Source organism: Bombina bombina, chromosome 2, assembly GCF_027579735.1.
Source record: "Bombina bombina isolate aBomBom1 chromosome 2, aBomBom1.pri, whole genome shotgun sequence".
Classification (NCBI taxonomy): domain Eukaryota; kingdom Metazoa; phylum Chordata; class Amphibia; order Anura; family Bombinatoridae; genus Bombina; species Bombina bombina.
Genome location: NC_069500.1, coordinates 129,958,225 through 129,982,433, shown reverse-complemented (window position 1 = coordinate 129,982,433; position 24,209 = coordinate 129,958,225). Strand labels below are relative to the sequence as shown.

At 37.0% G+C, this 24,209-nt stretch overlaps 1 protein-coding gene across 1 annotated transcript in view; it reads left to right on the top strand.

The window, feature by feature from the left end:
* Positions 1 to 24,209, top strand: part of HCN1 (hyperpolarization activated cyclic nucleotide gated potassium channel 1) — a 767,054-nt gene that overhangs the window by 105,246 nt on the left and 637,599 nt on the right. The window contains exon 3 of the mRNA XM_053701261.1: positions 4,252 to 4,675. Coding sequence (XP_053557236.1) covers positions 4,252 to 4,675 — 424 coding nt within the window. The remainder of the gene's footprint in view (positions 1 to 4,251; positions 4,676 to 24,209) is intronic.

Genomic DNA, 24,209 nt, shown 5'->3' with positions numbered 1-24,209 from the left:
AAATATATATATATATGAGTATATAGATATATATTTATGTGTTAATATGTGCATATACACATTTTAACACATAAATATATATGTGTATAAATATATAAATAATAGTCCTAAAGCCTGTTCACTATGGCCATTTTTTGCAGTACAGCGGTCCCACCCCTTGCGCTCTCTCCCTCCCCCTCTCTTTTGCTCTCTCTTTCTCCCTCCCCACTCTCTTTTGCTCTCTCTCTCCCCCTCTCTTTTGCGCTCTCTCTCTCTCCCCTCTCTTTTGCGCTCTCTCTCTCCCCCCTCTCTTTTGTGCTCTCTCTCTCTCCCCCTCTCTTTTGCGCTCTCTCTCTCCCCCTCTCTTTTGCGCTCTCTCTCTCCCCCTCTATTTTATGCTCTCTCCCTCCCTTTCTCTCCCCTCTCTTTGCGCTCTCTCTCCCCCTCTCTTTTGCGCTCTCTCTCCCCCTCTCTTTTGTGCTCTCTCTCTCTCTACCCCCTCTCTTTTGTTCTCTCCCCCCTCTCTTTTGCTGTCTCTCTCCCTCTCTTTAACCCCCTCTTCTGCTCTCTCTCCCCCTCTCTTTTGTGCTCTCTCCCCCACTCTTTTGCGCTCTCCCCCCCTTTCTTTTGCGCTCTCTCTCCTCCTTTCTTTTGTGCTCTCTCTCCCCCCTCTCTTTTGCGCTCTCTCTCCCCCTCTCTTTTGTTCTCTCTCCCCTCTTTTTGTGCTCTCTCTCTCGCCCACTTTTGTACTCTCCCCTCTCTTTTGCGCTCTCTCTCCCCTCTCTTTTGCTCTCTCTCTCTCCCCCTCTCTCTCTCTCCCCCCTCTCTCTCTCTCCCTCCCCCTCTCTCTCCCTCCCCTCCTTTCTCTCCTTCCCCCCTCTCTCTCCCTCCCCCCTCTCTCTCCCTCCCCCCTCTCTCTCCCTCCACCCCTCCCTCCCTCCCCCCTCTCTCTCCCTCCACCCCTCTCTCCCTCCCCCTTCTCTCTCCCTCCTCCCTCTCTCTCTCTCCCCCTCTCTATCCCTCCCCCCTCTCTCTCCCTTCCCCCTCTCTCTCCCTCCCCCTCTCTCTCTCTCCCTCCCCCCCTCTCTCTCCCTCCCCCCTCTCTCTCTCCCTCCCCCCTCTCTCTCTCCCTACCCCTCTCTCTCTCTTTCCCTCCCCCCTCTCTCTCTTTCCCTCCCCCCTCTCTCTCTCCCTCCCCCTCTCTCTCTCCCTCCCCCCCTCTCTCTCTCCCTCCCCCCTCTCTCTCTCTCTCTCTCTCTCCCTCCCCCCTCTCTCTCTCTCCCTCCCCCCTCTCTCTCTCTCCCTCCTCCCTCTCTCTCTTCCTCCCCCTCTCTCTCTTTCCCTCCCCCTCTCTCCCTCCCCCCTCTCTCTCTCCCTCCCCCCCTCTCTCTCTCTCTCCCCCCCCTCTCTCTCCCTCCCCCTCTCTCTCCCTCCCCCCCCTCTCTCTCTCCCTCCCCCTCTCTCTTCCTCCCCCTCTCTCTTTTTCCCTCCCCCCTCTCTCTCTCTCCCTCCCCCCTCTCTCTCTCCCTCCCCCCCCTCTCTCTCTCCCCCCCTCTCTCTCCCCCCCCCTCTCTCTCCCTCCCCTCCTGTCTCTCCTTCTCCCCTCTCTCCCTCTCCCTCTCCCCCTCTCTCTCCCTCCCCTCCTTTCTCTCCTTCCCCCCTCTCTCTCCTTCCCCCCCTCTCTCCCTCCCCCCCTCTCTCTCCCTCCCCCTCTCTCCCTTCCCCCTCTCTCTCCCTCCCCCCTCTCTCTCCCTCCCACCCTCTCTCTCTCCCCCTCTCTCTCCCTCCCCCCTTCTCTCTCTTTCCCTCCCCCCCTCTCTCCCTCTCCCCTTCTCTCTCTCTCTCCCTCCCCCCTTCTCTCTCTCTCTCCCCCCTTCTCTCTCTCCCCTCTCTTTCTATCTCTCCCCCTCTCTATCTCTTTCCCCTCTCTATCTCTCTCCCCTTTATCTTGCGAGCGACCTCGTCCGGCCACGCCCCGGCACGCCCGGTCACGCCCCCTTCACGGGCATTCACACCCGACCACGCCCCTTCACATCCGGTCACGCCCCTGATCACGCCCGGCCACATCCACCACTGCCGCAGATCAGGTAGGGATCTCAAAGGCCAGGTGTATTTGTCCTCGTGCTGTCTCTACTGTGCATGACAGCTTCGGACAAACACACTTGGCCTTTTTTATAATAGGATATATTTACGTGGAACATAAAGTTCCCTATAGACTGAAATGTAAAGGCACTTTTCAGTGCAGTTTTTTTTCCAAACACCCCTCTCTCGTCAACTTTACCCCCAAAATACTGCCTAGTGCAGTTATTTTATTAAAAAATAAAAATACTACAATTTTTATTTTTTTTAAAAAATACACTACACTGTATTTTGGGGACATTTGGTCTCTGGTTAATTTTATAAGCGCTAATTGCTACCGCAAGCTCGTGGTAGCAATAACCAGCCACATATAATGGCTGGTTATTTTTTGTGCACCCACAGTCAAATTGCACTACTAATTAACAGGCAGAGCACACAGATGTGACAGTCCCACAAAAAAAATCAACTTTTTCTGTAAATGAGATGACATCTAGAGATAAATGATATTTATAGTTTAAAAATTTAGGTTTTATGTACCTATAGATTACAATAATTGAATTTTTCTAAATACAATTTTTGAAGCACTGTTTCCCAAGTCTAAGCAATATTGGTGGTTAACAAGTTACAATATTGTCACTATATTGATTAGATTTTTGTCAGTTATCTTAATTTCCTCACATAGCAAAATGTGTAGTTTGTTTATCTCTAACTCAAAGGCCAGGTCTGTACTGGCTCCCAGGTAAAATACAAAAAATTCAACCAAATACATTCAGCAACTCAAATTTTATAAGCGTTTGAAAAATATGTTTAAATATGAAACAGCCAACTGAAAACAGACACACACAGATACTCATGCATGAACACGCATCCACACACATACATTAACATACACACACAAAAACACACATACACACACATGTAACACACATACACACGCATAAATATATACATTCATACAAACACACACAGAAACACATACACACACATACACAACTGCACACACAGGCACATAGAGACCCACACATACATACATACAGACACACAGGTGCTCATGCATGAACACACATACTCACACACATAATAAACATACACACACAAAAACACATACACACACATAAATTAATTCATACAAATACTCACATACACTCCCATGCAAACATAAATATACACACATACACAAATGCTCACGCATGCACATAGACACCCACACATACATACCTACAGACACTCAGATACTCATGCATATACACGCACACACACACACATAATAAACATACACACACAAAAACACACATACACACGTAACACATATACACACACATAAGTATATACATTCATACAAACACACACAGATACACATATACACACACATACAATTCCATGCAAGCACATATACACATACACAAATTCTCATGCATGCACATAGAGACCCACACATACATACATACAGACACACAGGTGCTCATGCATGAACACACATACCCACACACATAATAAACATACACACACAAAAACACATACACACACATAAATTAATTCATACAAACACACACAAATACTCACATACACTCGCATGCAAACACAAATATACACATGCACAAATTCTCACACATGCACATAGACACCCACACATACATACCTACAGACACTCAGATACTCATGCATGTACACGCACACACACACATAATAAACATACACACACAAAAACACACATACACACACACGTAACACATATACACATACATAAATATATACATTCATACAAAGACACACAGATACACACACATACACTCCCATGCAAGCACATATACACATACACAAATTCTCACGCATGCACATAGACACCCACACATACATACATACATACAGACACACAGATGCACACACACACCAACATTAATATACACGCACATACAAAGATGTGCTTGTGCCACACACACACATACTCACACAGATTAATCATTGAAGGAAATGTCTGTTCATAAACTATGTCTATATATGCTTAAGATTATGCTTTCAGCTTTTGATTTCTGAGAAATATGAATGATTCATTATAATTCATTCATGCAGAGTACATTAGTCTCTATGGTTATTATCATGCAAATTAATAGAGGAAACACATGATATTGATAGATGAAATACTTTGCAATTTAAATGTTGATTTATAATTATTTTCTATTTTGGTTTCTGCAGGTTTTATTGGGACCTGATCATGCTTATTATGATGGTTGGAAATCTTGTGATTATACCTGTCGGAATAACATTCTTTACAGAACAAACAACAACTCCATGGATTATTTTTAATGTTGCATCCGATACAGTTTTTTTATTTGACTTGTTTATGAATTTTAGAACTGGGATTGTCATTGAAGACAATTCGGAGATAATATTAGATCCAAAAGTCATAAAAATGAGTTATTTAAAGAGCTGGTTTGTGGTTGACTTCATCTCATCAATTCCAGTGGATTATATCTTTCTCATTGTAGAGAAAGGAATGGATTCTGAAGTTTACAAGACAGCCCGGGCGTTACGCATTGTGAGATTTACAAAGATCCTCAGTTTATTGCGGTTATTAAGACTTTCAAGATTAATTCGATACATCCATCAGTGGGAAGAGGTAAGATGTCTTTATTATTTTTTTCACTATTTATTTATGACACCAAATAAAAAAAATGATCTAAACCAGCCCTTCCTCTTTTGCATTAAATTGTGTGTAGATAGTTATATTTAAATTATTGATCTTCAATAAAAATCCTTGAAAAACAGAACTGTCACTACTTTAAAGGTGTAAATAATTAGAAAAACAGTTCCACCAATTAATACTTCTAAATTAATTAATTACTTTTTATTATTATTTTTCTTTTTGCTATGTGGTTTTGTTACTTGGAATTTCATGTACAAGTTTGTTTAGAAAATTTTCCAAAACATTATCTGTCCGTTTAGTATGTGCATTACAACTCATTTGTTCTAATTAATAAGATTTTTCTAAAATGACACTGTTATGTCAACACCTAGTATATGTCCAAAGACAGCAACTACACACCATCTGAAAGCATTTTGATTGTCTGCCAAACATTCCAACCTAACCTCAGATTATAAAACTGCCATTTCCAAGGCTGGTGTGAATGTACCGTAATTATTATTTTGAAAGTACTTTACAATGTGGATGAAGCCAAAGAAAGCATTGAACGTTAGTAAGCATCACATCTATTTTCTAAAATGTAAGGATTTGTGCAAGATTTTGCAATTCCTTTACAGACAAAATATAAATATGAAAATACTATTGACTATTATACCAGATACATATTTTCTCATTTTAGTTAAAGGAACTTAAAACTGCTACATCTTTATTGTGCAAAAAAAAAAAAAAATGTTTGCTCTCATTCTCCATTTCCTGTTTTTTTTATGAAATTATATACTTTATTATTTAGATAGCTTCATTTATTTTGCATTTTTTTTTGCAGTTTACAGCTACAGACTAATTTTCGAACCATAGTTTCACAATATTCAGCTGCAGTATAGCTGTGCGCTAAATTAGCCCAGAATCATAAACGCTTGTGAATTTGCCATTTGGCCTCGTGTAAAAGTGAGAGATCATGTTTGAAATTAATTGAGCATCACTTTAGTCATCTAACTAACAGTGTTCTGTTCGTGGGTATGGTTGCCATTAACATCTATAATCACATGATATCTTGAGCATGAAACATGCACTGCTAGCAAAATGTAAAAACACAGACTATTACAGATTTAGCTTCAGACAAATCTCTATTATGCTAATTCAGGTGAGTCATCTGATACACAAACAGCTGAATATATTATTGATTGAAATAGATGCAGATCTAATAATTGCTTGACCATTTGGCCCCACAAAAGGTGCAGTAAGCTGGGCTATATTGTTTGACTAATCAGCTCTTTTGTTTGTAATGATGTACAAGGGGCCTGATTATTCATGAGCCCTTCCCTATGATGCCATAGTATTATTAATGATTGATGTTAGGGACAGCCAGTTAGGCACTAAATGTTGGATTTTAGTCATGCAGGCCTGTCCATTCATGCCTTTACCTTACATAGGGAATGAGAGACTAGGTAACGCTCAGGCATTTTCAGTCACTTTGAGCTATAGGAACATGCAGATGTGTGACTTCTGTGACACTTTTTGATAGTAATTGACTCAAATTTAATCATCAAGGTGTATGTTCTGTTAAAATTGAAAGATAGGTTCCTTTAATTTTTCAATTTCTATATTGCAAGATTTTTGTTAAAATTAGTTGTATATATTTGCTGTTCCCTTTCGAATAATTGTAATGAATCAGAATTTAATATTCGCCTGAAACAAAAGCATAGACAAACGAAATTATGCTGAACAATGCAAAATGTTTTAAATTAATCTTTTGGACTACAAACATTTTTGGTTTGTACACACCTTTAATATTTATCAATGGAACACTTAAGAAAAACACTTGGAAAATAGTTGATTAAAATGTTTATGCTTGTAAAATATTTGCATATATATCTTGGTATAGTAAAGAAGTCCCCAGCAGTGGCTGTGGGCATTCCCAGGTGATCTAGTGGTGTATTTGGGATTTTCCACCTACACCTCAGCTCAGCCTGTGAAATTCATGAAGACTCTCTTGTGGTTTTGTCTTTCTATTTTAAAATTGATGAGGTTTTTTTATTCTGTAATGTTTTAAGGTTATTTTGTGAAGTGAATATCCTTTACAGTGGAGATAAATATGGTTCCATTAATCGTAGCACAACCACTCCCCAAGGTGCAGTTGGAGAATGTGAAAAAGGCAGAAATCTTTTTGAATTGCACAATTTTTAAGTTAAAATGTTGAAACAACATTTTAGTTTCACCAATGTGTTTTATTGAATCTGATCCATAGATTCAATTGAATGGAGCAGACAAGCTATAGTTCTGAAATTTTAAATGTCTAGAACAATTTTTGCAAGGATGATTTATCCATTACACATTTTGTTCCTAAGCTATTTACTTATCTGCAGTGGTCCCAGTGGTTTCCTTGAGGCAGACATTTCTAGACTGCCAAAATCCACTAAAATGTTACACCTAGATTGCTCAAGCCCCCCTACCACAACCACAAACCATACCTCTGTAGTAGACTTACATCACCAGGTGGTTGGGACTATCCATTCAACTGCAAATACTCACTGTAACTAGTGCTGTTTTAACAGTGTGTGACTTTTACTTGTGTAGCAGTTAATTATGATGGAATTCCCTTAATACCCTGAATGATACTTTGTCCTTTTTTTATTTTTTTATTAATAAATGCTTTTAAAACGTAAATCTTTGTTCTGGTCTCCATTGATCCTTCAATAAGAGGATTCTGATTGCAATATTATTATACTTAGAGCTGAATTATAGCACAGAAAAATGTGAGTATGGCTTATGCTAAAGGCTTCTCAATTGTTTCCTCTTTTCCTTTTTTGGAGATCAGCCGAAGCTTATAAAGATTTCCTCAGATACCATATTTACTGGATACTATTTAAAGGACTATATCCTTTTTGTGCAGTTTAGCATATTTTTTTGGTTTGCATTTATTTCTTTTGGGTTTTACAAGGTGTTATCTTATCGTTTGTTTTTACTCAAAGGTATATATGTGTGTGTATTTCTTTTAATAATAATACTATATTTTATATTTAGGGCCCCATTTAACAATGTCCAGATAGACAAGGTTTGATTCTGCAAACCTGTCCACCCAGTATCACTGCCTTCTCACGCAAACCCAATTGCTCGTGAGCAAGGGCTGTCAGTCAAGCTGGTTGGACTTGTCCGGGGTGATTTTAAGCTGCCACCTAAGAGTTGGCGTTCAGGTTAGGAAGCAGCAGTCTGATGACCACTGCTCCTTAGCTATCAGTTACAGGCTCGCTCATGCAAGTCTATACTAAAGGCACCCCAAAGCTGCAGCTTAAAAAATTGAGCCCTTAATATGTCTATATATATATATAAAGAATAATTATGTTTTATGTAAAAGCGAATATGTTGAGATTTTGTATTAATATGTTTAGGAAAAGCTCTTTTAGTTCTTAAAAATTAGGAGGAAATGCTATTGTATGTAATGATGTGTATTCCTTCTTATTGTTTAATAGGGACACTTCCCACAGTTTGAAATCTGTTCAATGTATGTTCCTAAATGTATCAAGCAGAATGTTTAGATAAAAATAATAGTAAGGGTTATCTGTCTTCAACATGATTATATAAATGAGTGCTATATCTGCTAGTGGAAAGCCTTCCCTAGATTCAATAGGAATGTAAAGCATTCTCCAGAAAAAAATATCTCATATTCCTATATGGTAAATAATGTAACCAATTAATTAAAGCAGCAGGTAGCTCTCTAAATATCAGAAAATAGTTTTTTTTATGTTTAGTAAAAATAGCAATCAATCCATTCTAAAAGCAATCAAAATATTAAAGGTGCAGCTATATGTTGTGAGCAATACTAAAAGGTATAAAATTGCACATACAGATGTAGAGCAAGTTAAAGTGAATGTAAATTTTAATTATAAAGTGCCGATTTTTTAAAAATTTGATTAAAAACAGGGGCACTTTAATTAATCAAATTTTACATTTCACTCGTGTTGTAAAAATACCTTTTAATCTTGACAGCCGCTGCATCGCTTCCTCCACCCGTCGCAAAGCCTCTTGCTGGATCTAAAATGAGGAATCCAGCTTCCTCCAATCACGGCGTTGAATCAGACACTGATTCCCCCGGGGGGAAGCCGTGATTAGAGGATGACCCATCCGTCATTTCTGACGTAGGAAGAGGCTTGTGACGACCGTGGAAAGCTGGAGAGGCTGTCAAGATTAAAAGGTAAGTATTTTCACAACACGAGTGAAATGTAAATATTGATGAATTAAAGTGCCCCTGTTTTTAATCGAATTTTTAAAACCGGGCACTTTATCATCAAAATTTACATTCACTTTAATGAACTTGCCAGCATAACATGAATAAATAAATTATTTGGAAATCAACCACACTACCAGTGGCGTAGCGTGGGGGGTCACAGGGGCGGTTGCCCCAGGCGCATAATTCTGAGGGACGCAAAACGTTCAGCTCCAGCCTCCACCATCTCAAGACTCCAGTCCTCTCAGTTTGTCCCACTGTACAGCAACACTTCGGCAAAGGGAAGGCTAAAAAATCTGACAGGCACTCAACTGTTCAATCAAATTCTGCGACCCGTCATGTGTGCGCTCAGGAATGTGGTGATGTCATGTCACGGTCACACATTCCGTCGGATCGCAGATTTCGAAGTGTCATCGAGAGGAACTTGAGGAAGTGGTATCCGGTACAGCACTTAGTACGTCTCACTCCCAGCGTGCAGGTCAGGAGGGAAGAAGAGCACTAGAGCAGCAGAGTCAGACTAGCGGCGATAAGGTAAGGTGTCGCCACTGGCCTGGGGGATGGAGAGAGTCCCGGTTCAAATAGTTCAAAGCAAAGCGGCGGTGATGTCATAGGCAGCCTGACTGTCTTAATAAGACAGTGTTATTGCTTGTTCAACTTTAAATTCTTTTTATTCAATTTGTAAATTTAAATTAACACCCATTACCATTACCAGGCCTTTTTGATCTTGATCTCTTCTTGCTTATAAGTTATTTGATAAGTTAATTTAATTTCAATTATTATAACTGTCAAGGTAGGTAGACACTTTAGTTAAGAACAAAAGCAGGAACCTCAGAGTTGGTTTAGTTTATTTGAGCTAGAGGTTAAGAAAACCAATAAAGCAATATCAAATTGACAGTTATGATAATTGAAATTAAATTGAAGGAATTCATTGCATAATGCATTTATTGATCAAAATCAGCTCACAATTATTCAAATCTAAACATTAATTTTATTTTTGTACTGTATTTATTCAGAACAGGTTATATTATTTGTAGAATGTGTAGCTCTTCCTCTACATAAAATACAGTTGCTAGAACACTGTTTAGATACCTTTGAGATCAGGTTCCTATTGCTTAAATGACAGGCATTCAAAGAGTGCTGTAATTCAAAAGTTAAAAAGCTAATTTTCCTACTGGCAAGTTGTAGTTAACCCTTTAATGACCACAGCACTTTTCCATTTTCTGTCCGTTTGGGACCAGGGCTATTTTTACATTTTTGCAGTGTTTGTGTTTAGCTGTAATTTTCCTCTTACTCATTTACTGTACCCACACATATTATATATCATTTTCTCGCCATTAAATGGACTTTCCAAAGATACCATTATTTTCATCATATCTTATAATTTACTATAAATTTTTTTATAAAATATGAGGAAAAAATGGAAAAAAACACACTTTTTTTAACTTTGACCCCCAAAATCTGTTACACATCTACAACCACCAAAAAAAAACATGCTAAATAGTTTCTAAATTTTGTCCTGAGTTTAGAAATACCCAATGTTTACATCTTCTTTGCTTTTTTTGCAAGTTATAGGGCCATAAATACAAGTAGCACTTTGCTATTTCCAAACCACTTTTTTTCAAAATTAGCGCTAGTTACATTGGGACACTGATATCTTTCAGGAATCCCTGAATATCCATTGACATGTATATATATTTTTTTTAGAAGACATCCCAAAGTATTGATCTAGGCCCATTTTGGTATATTTCATGCAACCATTTCACCACCAAATGTGATCAAATAAAAAAAATTGTTAACTTTTTCACAAATTATTTCACAAACTTTAGGATTCTCACTGAAATTATTTACAAACAACTTATGCAATTATAGCATAAATTGTTGTAAATGCTTCTCTGGGATCCCCTTTGTTCAGAAATAGCAGACTTATATGGCTTTGGCTTTGCTTTTTGGTAATTAGAAGGCTGCTAAATGCCACTGCGCACAACACGTGTATTATGCCCAGCAGTGAAGGGGTTAATTAGGGAGCATGTAGGGAGCTTCTAGGGTTAATTTTAGCTTTAGTGTAGTGTAGTAGACAACCCCAAGTATTGATCTAGGCCCATTTTGGTATATTTCATGCCACCATTTCACCACCAAATGCGATCAAATTAAAAAAAATGTTATATTTTTCACAATTTTAGGTTTCTCACTGAAATTATTTACAAACAGCTTGTGCAATTATGGCACAAATGGTTGTAAATGCTTCTCTGGGATCCCCTTTGTTCAGAAATAGCAGACATATATGACTTTGGCGTTGCTTTTTGGTAATTAGAAAGTCGCTAAATGCTGCTGTGCATCACTTCACTATATTATGGCTAGCAGTGATGGGGTTTATTAGGTAGTTTGTAGGGCGCTTGCAGGGTTTATTTTAGCTTTAGTGTAGAGATCAGCCTCCCACCTGACACATCACACCTTGATCCCTCCCAAACAGCTCCCTTCCCTCCCCCACACCACAATTGTCCCCGCCATCTTAAGTACTGGCAGAAAGTCTGCCAGTGCTAAAATAAAAGTTTTAAAAAAAATAAAAAATAAGTATATTTACATATGCTGCTGTGTAGGATCACCCCTTAGCCCCCAACCTCCCTGATCCCCCCCAAAAACAGCTCTCTAACCCTCCCCCTCTGCCTTATTGGGGGCCATCTTGGGTACTGGCAGCTGTCTGCCAGTACCCAGTTTGCAAAAAAAAATATGTTTATTTATTATTTATTTTTATTTTTTATGTAGTGTAGCTCCCCCACAGACCAAACCCAACACCTAACTGATCGTTTTTTTAACATTTTTTGCCCCACTTTTATTTCATTTTGGGACACATTTTTTCTGTCGTGTAGCGGTTCCCACCCGCTCCCTCCCCGTGCACGCGCCTGCCCCCGCCCCCTTGTGCACGTGAGCGCGCCCTCGCACGCCCCCGGACATCCCCGCCCAGATCCCGCCCCCCTCCACATGAGTGGCTCTCTCTGCATCGGATGGCTACCAAAGGTTATTGCAGGATGCCTCCATATCGAGGCATCACTGCAATAACCGGTAAGCAGCTGGAAGCGAGCAGGATCGCTTCCAGCTGCTTTCCACACCGAGGACGTGCAGGGTACGTCCTCAGGCGTTAACTGCCTTTTTTTTGAGGACGTACCCTGCATGTCCTCGGTCGTTAAGGGGTTAAAGTAGAGGTGACACAGGTAATCCAGTTTTCTAGCAACTGTATTTTATGTAGAGGAAGAGCTACATTCAACAAATATAACATGAATAAATACAGTACAAAAATAACATTAAAGTTTAAATTGGAATAATTGTGAGCTCCCAATAGGGCTGAAAGTATAACCGATTGTCATCAATAAATGCAAGGAATTCCTTTAATTTAATTTCAATTATCATAACTGTCAAGGACAGGTAGACACTTTGGTTAAGACCAAAAGCAGGAACCTCAGAGTGCTAATGGTTAGGGGGCGCAATACTTGCCTTGCCCTGGGGGCGCTGGCAACCCACGCTACGCCACTGCACACTACAATTGTATGGATAAATTAAATGTTGTTGAGTCTTAAAGGAAAGGAAAATACACTTTCTATTTTGCTGCATCTAAAATTATGATATATTAAAAGAACAGTGAAGTCAAAATGAAACTTAAGAGCATTGTATTTAAAATAATAATAATAATAATAATAATAATAATAATTTAGGGAAAAAACAATTTAATATTATAATGAAAATACACGTTAACTTTTCTTCTCAAAATAAATAAATAAATAAATCATACATATAAGTGATTTTTTTTCAACAAAATATTAAATCCTTCTTAATACGCAATTCAATCATAAATATCTAGTTTCTATGCTTAATATTAATGCAATTATAAACATAATTTAAAAGAAAATGATCAGGGCTCTGTTTCTGTATTAAAAAGTTGGATGGGCAAAGGGAAATAAAGAGGGAAATAGAGAAAATATAAAGAAGGAAAAAAACTCCACACTTGGTACTTGTATAAAGTGATGTGAAATAGATACGTGTGTGTGTGTCACACTTGAAAATTAGACAGCTCAGAAATTATATATAAAAAGGTGGCCAACATATAAAATAAAATGAAAGTGAATAAAGAAAGAGGGAAAAAAACACTTGAAAATCAAGAAAATAAATAATCTGAAGATTATATGAAACTAGTCCTAAGGCTCGTGTACACAGGCCATTTTTTGCAGTACAGCAGTCACACCCATTGCTCTCCCCCCCCCTCTATTTTGCTCTCTCTCTTCCCCCTCTCTTTTTGCTCTCTCTCTCCCCTCTCTTTTGCTCTCTCCCCTCTCTTTTGCACTCTCTCTCCCCCTCTCTTTTGCTCTCTCTCTCTCCCCTCTCTTTAGATCTCTCTCTCCACCCTCTCTTTTGCTCTTGCTCTCTCCCCCCTCTCTTTTGATCTCTCTCCCCCTCTCTTTTGCTCTCTCCTCCCCCCTCTCTTTTGCTCTCTCTCTCCCCCTCTCTATTGCTCTCTCTCTCCCCCCTCTCTTTTGCTCTCTCTCTCTCTCAATACTTTCTTGCTCTCTCCCTTCCCCCTCTATTTTGTGCTCTCTCTCCCCTCTTTTGCACTCTCTCTCCCACCTCTTTTTGCTCTCTCTCCCCCCTTCTGTTTTGCGCTCTCCCCCTCTCTTTTGCTCTTTCTCTCCCATTTTTTTTGCTCTCTCTCCCCCTACTCTTTTGCTCTCTCTCCCACTCTCTTTTGCTTTTTCTCCTCCTCTCTTTTGCTCTCTCTTCCCCTCTCTTTTGCTCTTTCTCCACCTGTCTTTTGCTCTCTCTCCCCCTCTCTTTTGCGCTCTCTCTCTCACCTTCTCTTTTGCCTGCTCTCTCTCTCACCCTCTCTTTTGCCTGCTCTCTCTCTCACCCTCTCTTTTTCTCTCTCTCCCCCTTCTCTTTTGGTCTCTCTTCCCCCTCTCTTTTGCTCTCTATCTCTCCCCCTCTCTATTGCACTCTCTCCCCTCTCTTTTGCTCTCTCTCCCCCCCATCTCTTTTTCACTCTCTCTCCCCCCTCTCTTTTGCTCTCTCTCTCTATCCCACTATCTTTTGCTCTCTCTCACCTCTTTATTTTGCTCTCTCTCTCCCCTCTCTTTTGATCTCTCTTCCCCTCTCTTTTGATCTCTCTCTCACCCCCCTCTTTTTTGCTTTCTCTCCCCTCTCTTTTGCTCTCTGTCTCCCCCTCTCTTTTGCTCTCTATGTCTCCCCCTCTCTTTTGCTCTCTATCCCCCTCTTTTGCTCTCTCTTTCCCCCTCTTTTGCTCTCTCTCCCCCTCTCTTTTGCTCTCTCCCTCCCCTGTATTTTTCTCTCTCTCACCCCTCTATTTTGCTCTCTCTCAACCCTCTTTTTTTGCTCTCTTTCTCACCCTTCTCTTTTGCTCTCTCTCACCCCTCTCTTTTGCTCTCTCTCCCCCTCTTTTGCACTATATCTCCCCTCTTGTGCTGCTCTCTCTCTCATTCAGACACTCAGACAGCCATGTCAGCTCCCACCAGGTTCCGCCCCTTCATGCCCAGCTCCATCCCCTTCATGACATGGCTCCGCCCATTCGCTGCTGTTTGGCTCCACCGCCTTCACGGATTAGGTGCCAGCAGCCAGCCCAGGTCAGTTTGTTGAAGGCTAGGTGTGTTTGTCCTCGTGCAGTCTCTACTGTGCATGACAGCTTCGGGAAAAACTCACTTGGCCTTTTATATTAAAGGATAATGTGATAAAAACATGAAAATTAGATAATCCTAAAACTAAATATAATAATGTGGGGTGGGGGGGGGGGGGGAGAGATTATCATAAGTGAAAATTAAGTGACAGAAAAACTTGCTACTCTGCTATTTTGTTCTCTTGTCCTTCAGATCCAATAGACAAATAATTACAAATAAGAGAGAGAGAAAAGTCCAGTCCCATCATACTATTTTCTCTTCAAATGCCTTAATCAGTGCTGAAAAAAGAGAAAAAAAAGAAAGGAGTCAATATCAGTCCTACAAAATGTATTACCATTCCTTCCTAGTCCTTAGCTTCAATCAGGCCCTTATAGTTCTTAAAGGACCAGTAAAAACCAGTATATTTGCATAATCAGCAAATGCATGATAACAAAAGACAATAATACAATAGCACTTAATCTGAACTTTAAATGAGTAGTAGATTTTTTTCTGACAAATGTCAAATTTATGTCTATTGTCCCCACTGTACAAACATTACAGCCAAATTCCTAGCACTTTACATCTTTAATATAGAATATATGAACTGTAGCAATGTCAACACAGACTGTTCATTTTATTATACATTCACATCAGATAGAGTTCAGGTGCACACACTTTGTTTTTAATTGACCAGGCTATATAAATCTGTCAAGAAGTAGTAAGATCATGGTCTATGATTATGGCTCTAATGAGCTGAAATGCGTCAGACTCTTGATCTGTGCTAAACCTGTCTTTTTACTATACTATGCATATATTGATGCTTTTAAGAAGATAAAATAAAGATGGGCTTTTATTGGTATTTCTGGGATCTATTTGTGCCTTTGTTCTTGGATATTTTCCCACTGTATCATGTGACAGCCATCAGCCAATCACAAATGCATTACGTATATTCTGTGAATTCTTGCAGTAGGAGCTGGTGACTCAAAAAGTGTAAATATATAAAGACTGTGCACATTATGTTAATGGAAGTAAATTGGAAAGTTGTTTAAAATTGTATGCTCTATCTGAATCAGGAAGTTTAATTTTGACTTGAGTGTCCCTTTCAATGGTATTAAAATCTGCTATTGGAATTTCAAATCTTGTTTTGTCAATATGTTTCCCTATTTTTCTTCAAATCTATGTACCCTCCTGTCCAAGTCGCCAGGGGAATCTAGCTGTTCATAAATCATTTGTGATTTTAATTCATTCATCAAATGTTTAAAAGATGGGGATTTTTTCAGAAATCCGTCTCTGCCTAATAATTTTTCTTCCAATAAGGATAGACATATGTATGCAAATAATACTATATCCAACCCCAAAAATCCCTAATCTTTGGGCATTTCCAGAAATAGTATATCATATCTAGGCTTAGATATTTACACATCTATTTCCTTAGACTACTTATTAATTCTGGCTGTTAAAAAATGCTTTGTAAACAATCTTTATCCGTTCCTTTATATCTGTGGCTGTAGTGGATTGTCTAAACCTTTCTTATACTCTTAAAAAAATGTGAAGTTCATCTATCAGTTACTTTATTTATTAGGGATTCATCATATACATTAGATCACATTTTATAGGTTTTAGAGATCTTGCACTTTTTTGAACAAGTTGACACATGATAATAATAAAGTTGAATGCCATATATTATCCTGTTCCCTCAATACATGCTAGGACGGAGTAATGTCTTGCTTGTAAATACGTGAATAAAATGTGTTTGTGTTAATTCATACATATTTTATAACTCTATATAACTATATACACATTTAATATTTTTATTTCCAATTATTATTTTTTTTCATATAAAAGCGTGCTATTTTAAACAACGTCCCAATTTTCTTCTGTTATCAAATTTGCTTTGTTCTTCTTGTATCTTTTATTGAAGAGTAAACTTAACATAGATATGTGCATAGGATCACAGGAGTATGGAAACGACTTTAGCAGAAGTGTTTGCAACAATGTCTTTAGCAGTGTTATACGTTGTTGCAAATACTGCTGTCATAGAGTGCTCAAGACATATGAAAGTTCCTGAGCTCTTATGAGCCTACTTAGATTTACTCTTTAGCAAAGGATAGCAAGAGAACAAAGCACATGTGTAGCAAAAGTAGATTGGAAAGTTGTTTAAAATGGCAAATACTATCTATTCTAAAAAATGATAGTTTCATTTGAAATTTACTGTCCCTTTAAATTGTTGTTCTTGTCCTTGACTAGTGTTACAGCAGATCAGCCATTGATGCAGAGTCCTGCCTCCAGTGCTAGATTTAATGTACAATTAAACATCGTATTATATATATATATATATATATATATATATTTAGATTTAAAAATATTTTAACATGTTTAACTTCTGTACTTAGGCACACTAGAATTGTTTTGCCTTGATCAGTAATTGTATGTAAGAAATATATATATATATATATATATATATATATATATATATATATATATATATATATATATACTGTATATATATATATATATATATATATATATATACACATATTTATTGTTAAAGGGTCAGTCTACTCCAGAATATTAATTGTTTAAAAAAGATAGATAATCAATTTATTATCCATTCCCCAGTTTTGCAAACCAACACTGTTATATTTATATACTTTTTACCTCTGTGCTTACCTTGTATCAATGCATAACATAATCTCCATTGTTTGGAGCAATGTGGGCAAAGCAAATAATGAAAGTATACTGGATTGTTGTTTTACTATGCATAATTAAAGTTACGGTAAACCTTAACTAATCAAATGCCATAAATGTAATATTTGCCATTAAAAAAGTATATGTGTACCTTTTTTGTTTTTAATCCATCTGTGAAAGGGTTAAATTAGTGCATATATTAGTGTTTCTATTGCAATGTTATGTCAACCGATTTAGTTGAACTCTTTTTTTTTTTTTTAATGACAATTACAGTGACAATACCTACAGCCAATCAGGAGTGGATACATCTGCAATTCATGGTCACACACATTCAGGGCTAGATTACGAGTGGAGAACTATTTTACTGCTCCCGCTCGCTCACTTACTGCATTTGACTTCGGCTTTCTGCACCTGTTGGATATCGCTTGATCCATTTGGCCAGATGCTGTAGCTAACGCTTCTATTTTTGCTTTTAATCTTAGCTGTGTACTTGCAAGAGTGCCAGACTTTCTCTGTGTGTTGTGTTTATTAAATTGTTTTGTAATTTACCCTATGGGTATTGTGTGTTGTGTTAATTAATTTGCTTTGTAATTTTCCCTATATGCTTTGCACCCAGACTTGTCTGGGGGTTAACTGTCTGCGTCTCTCGAAGCTGTGCAGCTGGATTTGAGTGCTATTGAGCACCCAGGGCTCTGCATTTTCCAGGGTCATTGGATGTGTCCATTTTGAGAATGCAGTCCATACATACTGTACATATATATATATATATATATATATATACATATATATGTAATATATGTGTTTTGCACATCGTGTTTCGTGATTTAGATCTTTACACGGTCGTGTTAGCGCACATGAAAACTTAGCATTCTTAAAGCATGTTATCGAAATATTAGAATGAAATATTTTTAAAACAATAAAATTTAAATTGAACGACATTGGAATGTGAACTATGTACAGTAAATATACAATAAAGCACAAAATTACACAAATATATACATGTATATATATGTATCTCTATGTTAAAGCATGCCTTTATTTTTCTAACACCTGAAACCTTATATCTTTGAGCCCATATTTTGAGTGTATTTTTTTTGTGTTTTGTGCAACTTTTTATTCAAGTGTAACAGTTAACCAGAACTCTGAAGTTGTGGTATCCCGATGCATGTTAAATTCAATTTGCGTTTGAGCAAACACATTTACTTTCAACTTGTAATACATATGCTACTTCCCATGTGCGCAAACACCTGCAATAAACCCCTTTTCACTTGCATTTAACAGCTAGCGCTCAACTCGTAATCTAGCCCTCAGAATGGAGTGACTTTTTCACCAGGAAAACTGCTGAAAAAGGCCTCAGCCAACAGATTGTGATCAAGCCCATATGTTTTAAAACAACAAATGCATGAGGAAGTTTTGGTTTTTAATAACAGCATATATGGATTATTTAAAATGTGGTACTGGGGCCGAGATGCATTTTTTTCTTTGCTGATTAATTTTCTGTCTATTCCTATGAATAACATTGTGCTTTAACAATTCATAAATATATTTTATGTCAAAGCTGAATCACAAATCCTATAGCCACAATTACAGTAATCTTAGAATTGTCAGTTCAGGTTAATACGTTGTTAAGAGCTTAATCTAAAAACTTAAAGATTAAGCTAAAACAGTGACATTAGATGTCCTTCCTCACATTCTCACATTGCCTTGTACATGTGGACTACCATATTGCTGTTACTTATAAATATATATATATATATCAAATCTCCAGGCAGACACTCTCCTGATTTTCAATAAAATCACTCCTTAATTACAAACAGTTTGTGATGTTTCAGAGACAAACACCCCTTCCTTAAACACCTTTATATATATATATATATATATATATATATATATATATATATATATATATATATATATATATATATATATATATATATAAAAATATAAATACCTGTATATATAAATATATATACAGTATATGTTGCAAGGTGGAAAAAGCACTCTTCCGGATTTAGCAAAGAAAAATGTATTTTCTTTGCTAAATCCGGAAGAGGGCGTTTTCCACCTTGCAACATATATACTTCTTTGAGGAGCACCACAATGGCTGTTTGAGTTATAGGCCCCTATTTATGAAACTCTGGCGGACCTGATCCGACAGTGCGGATCAAGTCCGCCAGACCTCGCCAGACCTCGCCGTATTCAGCATTGCACCAATGGGCCGCCAGCAGGGGGTGTCAATCAACCCGATCGTACTCGATCGGGTTGATTTCCGGCAATGTCTGTCCACCTGCTCAGAGCAGGCGGACAGGTTATGGAGCAGCGGCCTTTGTGACCGCTGCTTCATAACTGCTGTTTCTGGCGAGCCTACAGGCTCGCCAGAAACACGGGGCATCAAGCTCCATATTGATAAATATGCCCCAAAGAGTGCTGGGCTCGCTTGCATTTGGTATATATATATTTTATATTCATTTTTTGTAAAATATTTATCTATACCTTTATATCTATATGAATATTTACAGACATATATCTATGATAAATAGATAAATAGATAGATAGATAGATAAATAGATAGATAGATGGATAGATAGATAGATGGATAGATAGATATGTAGAGATATATTGTGAATAAAGATATATATATATATAGAGATAAATATTTAAAAATTAAAAATAAACATTTTTTCTATGTTAAGAACATATGAATTTAAAGTAATTCTATTTAAAACACATTAAAACACAGTAGAAGTGAATACAAATTATATTATATATTTCAAGGTTTTTGTCTGGGAAGGGCTCAAAGTGTACATAAAGGGACCATTTTAAGAAGCAGCGTATGCTGCTGTATCCGTGTGAGCCTTCAGACTCGCCGGAAACTTAAGTTAAGAAGCAGCGGTCTTAAAAAAGCTGCTCCTTAACTCGTCCTCCACCTCTGAGGCTGCGGACAGCAATCATCCTGATCAGATATGAGTGGGATGATTGACACCCCCTGCTAGAGCCTGATTGGCCGCAAATGTGCAGGGGGCGGCATTGCACAAGCATTTCACACAAAATGCTTGTGCAATGATAAATGTCAACCGCATGTGCAGTTAGTATTTGTCGATGTGGGGCGGACATGTCATGTCCGCCCGCACATTAATAAATTGTCCCCTATATATCTATATATGTTATATAAATTAAATATTTGTTTTGTAATTTATATATTCAAGCGTTAAAAATCTAATTACTTCTCTTCTCCAAAAGTGCTAAATTTTCCTCTATTTTGCATTGCATTTGACTGCAATTTTTTTACTCACCACATGTAATATGAGTAATGATAGTGCACCCTACTCTATCTATTCAAAGTATAGGGCATGCTAAGTAAATCTCAGCCATTTTAAGATTTTCTGGTAAACCTTTTTTACTATTCACGTGCAATAAAGATTTGGCATTATTCTTAGCACAGGCACCCTGCACTATCAGTTGCGCTTCAATTGTAATATAGCCCTTAATAAATTTGAAAATTCAACAAGTCAAGTGAATTTTAAAATTTAAATTTCCCCAAGTAAATAATTATTTAAATATAAACATGTAAAACTTTCGGGTATATATACTCAGAGAGTTCATTCCATGGCCTGCTTCAAACTTCTATAATTGTAATTTCATTTTTTGGGGGGGTTTACTAAGTTGACAAAAAGATAAATATGAAAGGTGTGCTTGTATTGATATGGGTCTCTTCTATATTGTTCAAAATGTTTGGAACCTTATTTTAAGGGGGTTGCTTGTGGATCAGGCAACCTTAGGTAGATGTTTGGTTGTCCAGCATATATTTGGAAGTTTTGGGAGGTGCTTAGGTAGTGCTTGAGCCAGAGGAGTTTTTCTGGATTGTTTTTGAAGATATTCTGTTAATAGAAATCCAAAGATAACAGTCTCATTGTGAGATGATCCCACTCATTTGGGACCCCTACTTCATCCTATTTTCTTAGTGTAGGTCCATTTTTTCTATGCTTTTCTTTCTTTGGTTTTAGCACCAACCTCTATCATTCTCTAAATTGCTGCTACCACACTAGTTTCTATGATCATGTTGAAAACCCATTCCTTATATTTATATTGGTGTAATATTTTTTTTTATTATTATTGCATGAAAATAATCTGACTCATTTTTATGGATTGTTTTGAACATATTTGTAAAACAAACAATAATGTTTAAATGAATCATATTCTTGCACAGATGAATATCAGAAAAACACATACTGCAGAAATGTAAACAGCGTGTAAGTGTTAAATTTCACGCTGTGCAAAATCAAGGTTGGACTGTCCATTACAGTTGATTTTATACTTTCAGAATGCATTTGAAGTGTTTTGTTGAACTGCTTTTTATTAACCACTTGAAAGATGTTAGAATAGAAGCCCTGCAGATCTGAACCCAAATAAACATTACATTCCTACAGAGAGGTCCAAATAAACATTGAAATCTTCTGTCATGTTGGGGTTTGTGTGTGGGTGTCTTTATTGTACTGATTTTATGTGACTGACTTTGTAAGCTACTGCTGTTGTTTTGTATGAGATTCAACCTGTTTAAAATTATCTAAAAGCCATGGGTGGTCCAATACGGCACGGCTGCTTATATGTTTCGTAATTGATTTTAACACCATGAGAAAAAATTTTGTCCTTAGAGAAGTGTTGGTATTTATTTATTTGTACATTTTTTTTATTGAGTGCTTTTGTTGTATCTAGGCATTATTTCTCTAGGAAATCAGTATGGTCAAATACAATGCACTTCTTAGTTTTTCATTTTTAATATTCTTTTCATACATACTATATGTAGCAGGCCTGCTAACTTGGAAATTATTCCATTGTGGTGCCTTATATGTTAATATTTGCATATCTCAAGATTTCGATAAACAAATTACTACAATATAAAAAATCAAACAAATTACTACAATATAAAAATCAGTCTCTTAACTATTTTAGGTTCAAGCTTTAGTGGAAGATTATTTTTTAAAACAATGGTTTTTTAGGAAACATAAAATTAATTTCCATATAGATAGATCTTAATCTAAATTAATTATTTTAATTAATTAAGTCAACACATTTACAAAAGTGGAATCTTAACAGCCATTGATTCCTGGCTACTGTGGTTTGTCAAGCCTGGGTCATACAAATCATGTTTATTATATATTATATAATAATATATAATAAACTTATATATTAATAAAAGTATTATATTATATATTTTTTGTGCGCTTCTATTCTATTGTAATTGCTTCTATAATATTGTCAAAAAGAACCAATCAATATTAAGAACAGGAAATAATAATACATTTTTATTCTGTAGGCTTTTTTTAGTGTTACTAATGTGAACAAATGACTGACATATACTTAGGAATAATTGAATGAAAACTAAATGTTTTCTTTTTTACCTGCTATCTAGAAGTGACTTTAACCAGTTTTTAGTATCCGCCTGCATAGCACAAAAAGACAATGCATGACAATACCACATGCAGGAAATCAAAATGTGCATCACGACATATGTGATATCATAATTTAAAAGCTCTAATGCATTCTCTTTGTAAATGTATTGTTTAAAATAATAAAAAATCCATGGTATATTTATATAAAATGCTCAAGATACTGGAGATCATGCACTTTTAGACTATTGATCATCAAATGTAATAAAATGGCGGTCCTCTAAGTTTTAGCAAATCCAAAATTCAGTGTAACTCAAGGAAATCCATTTACCAAAATATGATGACATTTCTTTGCCAAAAAAGTGAGTTTATAGACTAGTACAGATGATTAAAATGATTATTTGCCAGAGGAAAACACTCTTTATTATAGAGACTATTTCTTTTTTAAATTTCCTTAATTCTTTAACTAACAGCAAACCATTTTACTGGCTAGGCCCGCAATCGTTACCAGCGTCAGATGGAGTGCCGTTGTCCCAAACTATAACAAGAGGCCCAACTTACCACAAACCTTTATTGGGACACTGCAGATTAAACACAGTAATCGAGTTGGAGCTATAGGTAAGAGAGCAATGAGACTAAACTTAGTAGCTGAACTCTTTCTAGCACTTAAATCAGCTCTTACAATCAAAGGAACAATAAAGTACTAGAATGCAACTGTAAATTCATAAATCTAAATATCAAAGGAAAACATACCTTGGTCAAAGTTTAGTCTTATTATCCAGGCAATGACAAACTTGCATAGGTGACTTAATTGTAGATCTCTTGATAGCAGAGGAATATAAAATAAAAAGGAAATTTAAAGTCAAACAGTCCAGGTGAAAGCCTCACAGGGAAAAACAATACAGGATTATTAAACAAATGCTGAGTCCAAAACTAAGCTAAAGTCAAATACCAAGTTAGTCCAAATCAGTGCCTGTTATGACACATTCCCACAACATTGTCTTCATTCTCAACCGTGGCAAAAAAAAATAAGTTGTGCATATTGGGGGGGGGGGGGGGGGCATATTGACCTCAATATTCATGTTTATGGGGTTTGAATTTAATGTTTATCGTTTTTTTTGAAAATGGGTATGCAATTATTTATTTTTTCTAACCTGAAATAAAATACAAATTGAAATATAACTCTATACTATATACATCTTACATCTGGTATCATCATATTAATAAAAATGTATTTCTATAGTGAATACAATTGTAGAACTGCCAACACTGCTTAATTCATCATATGACAGATTACACATATATATATAGAACAGCGATATTCAGCATTATTTTCTGCTGTGTTTTGTAGGAACAAACCCAGTATCAGTATATAGCAGAGATGCAAACACACATGCTGCTTTGTGAGTTCATTAATATCGAAAGGCAGACAGGGACTAGTGTCTTTATATTTGTAACTTGCTATTTATTTAAGACTTTCTTACTCAGCCCTTAAAATTTATAAGTTTTCCTTTTGTCATAGAATCTACATTCTAATTTTCTACTTTATCCTAACTTTT